The sequence below is a fragment of the Balaenoptera ricei genome, chromosome 15 (assembly GCF_028023285.1).
Source record: "Balaenoptera ricei isolate mBalRic1 chromosome 15, mBalRic1.hap2, whole genome shotgun sequence".
NCBI classification, from domain to species: domain Eukaryota; kingdom Metazoa; phylum Chordata; class Mammalia; order Artiodactyla; family Balaenopteridae; genus Balaenoptera; species Balaenoptera ricei.
In genome coordinates this window covers 24989387-24992709 of record NC_082653.1, presented here as the reverse complement: position 1 = coordinate 24992709, position 3323 = coordinate 24989387, and the positions used below count along the sequence as shown (strand labels likewise).

The following is a 3323-nucleotide window of genomic DNA, read 5'->3' as shown; positions in this document are numbered from 1 at the left end:
CAATTTTATTCAGCGCAAAGAAAAAAGAACTTTTGATCATACTAGAAGAAACTGAGCCATAAGTTTGGAATCTGTACTGAAACTACACATGCAATGAGGACAACATTCTGCTAATACAACTGATTTGCTGTTGCATTTGTGGACTTTTTTTCTAATATTAACAATTATAAACAAAGCAGTGCAACTAGTATTTGGAACAATCCTTAACAGTTTTACAGCATCAGACACAAAGTTTCACTTCTCCTCACACCACTGGTTCTCTTTGCGTACCTAGGCTTCCTCTTCTTCAGTAAAATCATTTTTGACATTTAATGTTTTTCGAATCTCCTCAGGAATTTTCCCCTTGATCATATTGGCAACAGTCTTGCAGGTAACATCAAGCAAACCTTTGATGTCTAAGTAGTTTGCTGCCAGTATAAGCTCAAAAAGTGTTCCTTGGTCAACTTTCAGGGATTCTTGATCCCAAACAGGAATATCATCTGTTCCATTTTCTTTGCTCTCATCATCCTCGGGAGGAGGAGGATCATCCTTGTGGTGGGTGCACCACTGAATGACCTTTTTTAATATTGCTGCATTAACATTTGGCAAGGGGACTGGATCATCATCTCCTTCATCATCCATTCCCAAATCTTCCAACATGGTCTTAATAGTCACAGATTGTTTCGCTATTTCAACATCAACTTCAAATATCTCTCCATCACAGCTCTGCAACTTAATTGAAGGCATGGTGTTAGGATTCAAGGAGATGGCGGGCCAGAGGCTGATGAGAGCAGGGCGGCATCTGCAAAAAGAAAAACAGAAAAGCGGAGAACAAGGCCAACACCTGTTTTGGTTTTTTTTTAATTAATTAATTTATTTGTTTTTATTTTTGGCTGTGTTTGGTCTTCGTTGCTGCTTGCGGGCTTTCTCTAGTTGCAGCGAGCGGGGGCTGCTCTGCATTGCAGTGCGCGGGCTTCTCATTGTCATGGCTTCTCTTGTTGCAGAGCACAGGCTCTAGGCACGTGGGCTTCAGTAGTTGTGGCATGTGGGCCCAATAGTTGTGGCCGGGCTTCAGTAGTTCTGGCACATGGGCCCAATAGTTGTGGCTTGCGGGCTCAATAGTTGTGGCTCGCGGGTTCTAGAGCGCAGGCTCAGTAGTTGTGGTGCACGGGCTTATTTGCTCCGTCGCATGTATGTGGGATTTTCCGGGACCAGGGTCAAACCTGTGTCGGCTGCATTGGCAGATGGATTCTTAACCACTGCGCCACCAGGGAGGCCCTGGTTTTTGTTTTTTTTTATGGCCACTTTTGGTACCACCTAAAATCATTTTGTGTGCATCATCAGTGCACAACCCCTTGGAAGATACTGGCTTAAAGGATAAGAGTGAGGGCTCTAGAGTCAGGCTGACCAAATTTGAATCCCGCTCCACTAGTTACTAGTTGATCTCAGGCAAGTCCTCAAACCTCTCTGGCACACAGCTGCCTCGTGTGAAAAATCAAGCACTAATTTTAATTGAACACTTACTATGCTCCTGTGCTGTGTTCACGCTTTCTCATTTTATCCTCCCCACAACCCTAAGAGTTTAGTCCTGTTTCACAGTTGAGGAAGCAGCCTGAACACACGTGACTGAAGCATTTGACCTTTCAGGACCTGCCCCTCCTCCCTCCAAGTTTAGAAGGTCCTCCAGGACCGAAAACAAAGTCACATGTTCCTATATCTCTAATTGCAGCCTTTACCGCCTCTGAAGTTTACATGAGTCAAGGCTGAGTTCTGAGATTCCCTGGAGTGTTTCTGGTCTGATGACACCTTTCCATCTTGCATAATGTGACTTAGATGCTTGTCACTTTTTTTTTTTTGGCTGTGTTGGGTCTTCGTTTCTGTGCAAGGGCTTTCTCTAGTTGCGGCAAGCGGGGGCCACTCTTCATCGCGGTGGGCGGGCCTCTCACTATCGCGGCCTCTCTTGTTGGGAGCACAGGCTCCAGACGCGCAGGCTCAGTAGTTGTGGCTCACTGGCCTAGTTGCTCCGCGGCATGTGGGATCTTCCCAGACTAGGGATCGAACCCGTGTCCCCTGCATTGGCAGGCAGATTCTCAACCACTGCGCCACCAGGGAAGCCCAGATGCTTGCCTCTTGATTCCATTTTTGCTTGAGGACTTTGCAGGCATGACTTTTTCTTTTAAATTTTTTTTAAAGACAGGTATATTTCAGTTTAGGATAGACATTTCCAGTGAGAACTGTGGGCAAGAAATGATTCTGATCTGCAATCTGTAGCTATGGGCCAACGGGGCTTTCCTAGGAGAGGGACAAATTCATGTTTGAGAGCAAGAAAAGAGGTAACTGAGGATAATGAGCAGGACTAGGAGAAGCTCTGGCATGCGGTTTATTATCTCAGGGAGTTCTTCAGTCCTGCAAATGCTCCTCTGAATCTAAGTCCTCCCAGAAACTGCAGGAGGTGCTGAGCGCTCTTTATGGCTATTTATTACTTGGAGGCATTTAATTTCACTACCCCAATGGAGAAAGTGTATAAAGCCCTGGAAGTAGGGTTGCCAAATAAAATACATGATGCCCAATTCAATCTGAATTTTAGATAAACAATAAAAAAAATTAGTGTAAGAATGTTACATGCAGCATTTGTCACATATTTATACTAAAAAAATTATTAATTTTTTACTTGCAATTCAAATTTAACTGAGCATCCTACATTTTTATTTTCTAAATCTGGCAACCCTACCTGGGAGGGAAGGACTGACGTGACTAGGGACAGAACTTGTGTATCTCATTTTGCAGATGACAAAACAGTCTTTTTTTAAAAATAAATTTATTTATTTATTTAATTTTTGCCTGCATTGGGTCTTCACTGCTGCACGTGAGCTTTCTCTAGTTGCGGCGAGCAGGCGCTTCCTTGCAGTGCGCGGGCTTCTCATTGCGGTGGCTTCTCTTGTTGCAGAGCACGAGCTCTAGGTGCTCGGGCTTCAGTAGTTGGGCCACGTGGGCTCAGTAGTTGTGGCTCAGAGGCTCTAGAGCACAGGTTCAGTAGTTGTGGCACATGGGCTTAGCTGCTCCATGGCATGTGGGATCTTCCCAGATCAGGGCTCAAACCCGTGTCCCCTGCATTGGCAGGTGGATTCTTAACCACTGTGCCACCTGGGAAGTCCCTTTTTTTAAAAAAAAATTTTATTCATTTATTTAGGCTGCGCCGGTCTTAGTTGCGGCATGCAGGATCTTTTAGTTGTGGCATGTGGACTCTTAGTTGCATGCCACTACTGAGAGTCCGCATGTCTAGTTCCCCGACCAGGGATCAAACCCAGGCCCCCTGCACTGGGAGCGTGGACTCTTACCCACTG

General features: G+C 45.2%; 1 protein-coding gene across 1 annotated transcript; it reads right to left on the bottom strand.

Moving 5' to 3' along the window:
• Window positions 1-255: 255 nt before the first annotated feature.
• On the bottom strand, window positions 256-817 carry LOC132349014 (S-phase kinase-associated protein 1-like). The gene has a single exon (XM_059897082.1). The coding sequence runs from the start codon at window positions 724-726 to the stop codon at window positions 271-273; it is 456 nt and encodes a 151-aa protein (XP_059753065.1). The 5' UTR covers window positions 727-817; the 3' UTR covers window positions 256-270.
• Window positions 818-3323: the final 2506 nt, after the last annotated feature.

Coding starts and splice junctions, on each gene's coding strand:
- LOC132349014 (XM_059897082.1), bottom strand. CDS start 726: ATGCCTTCAATTAAGTTGCAGAGCTGTGATGGAGAGATATTTGAAGTT.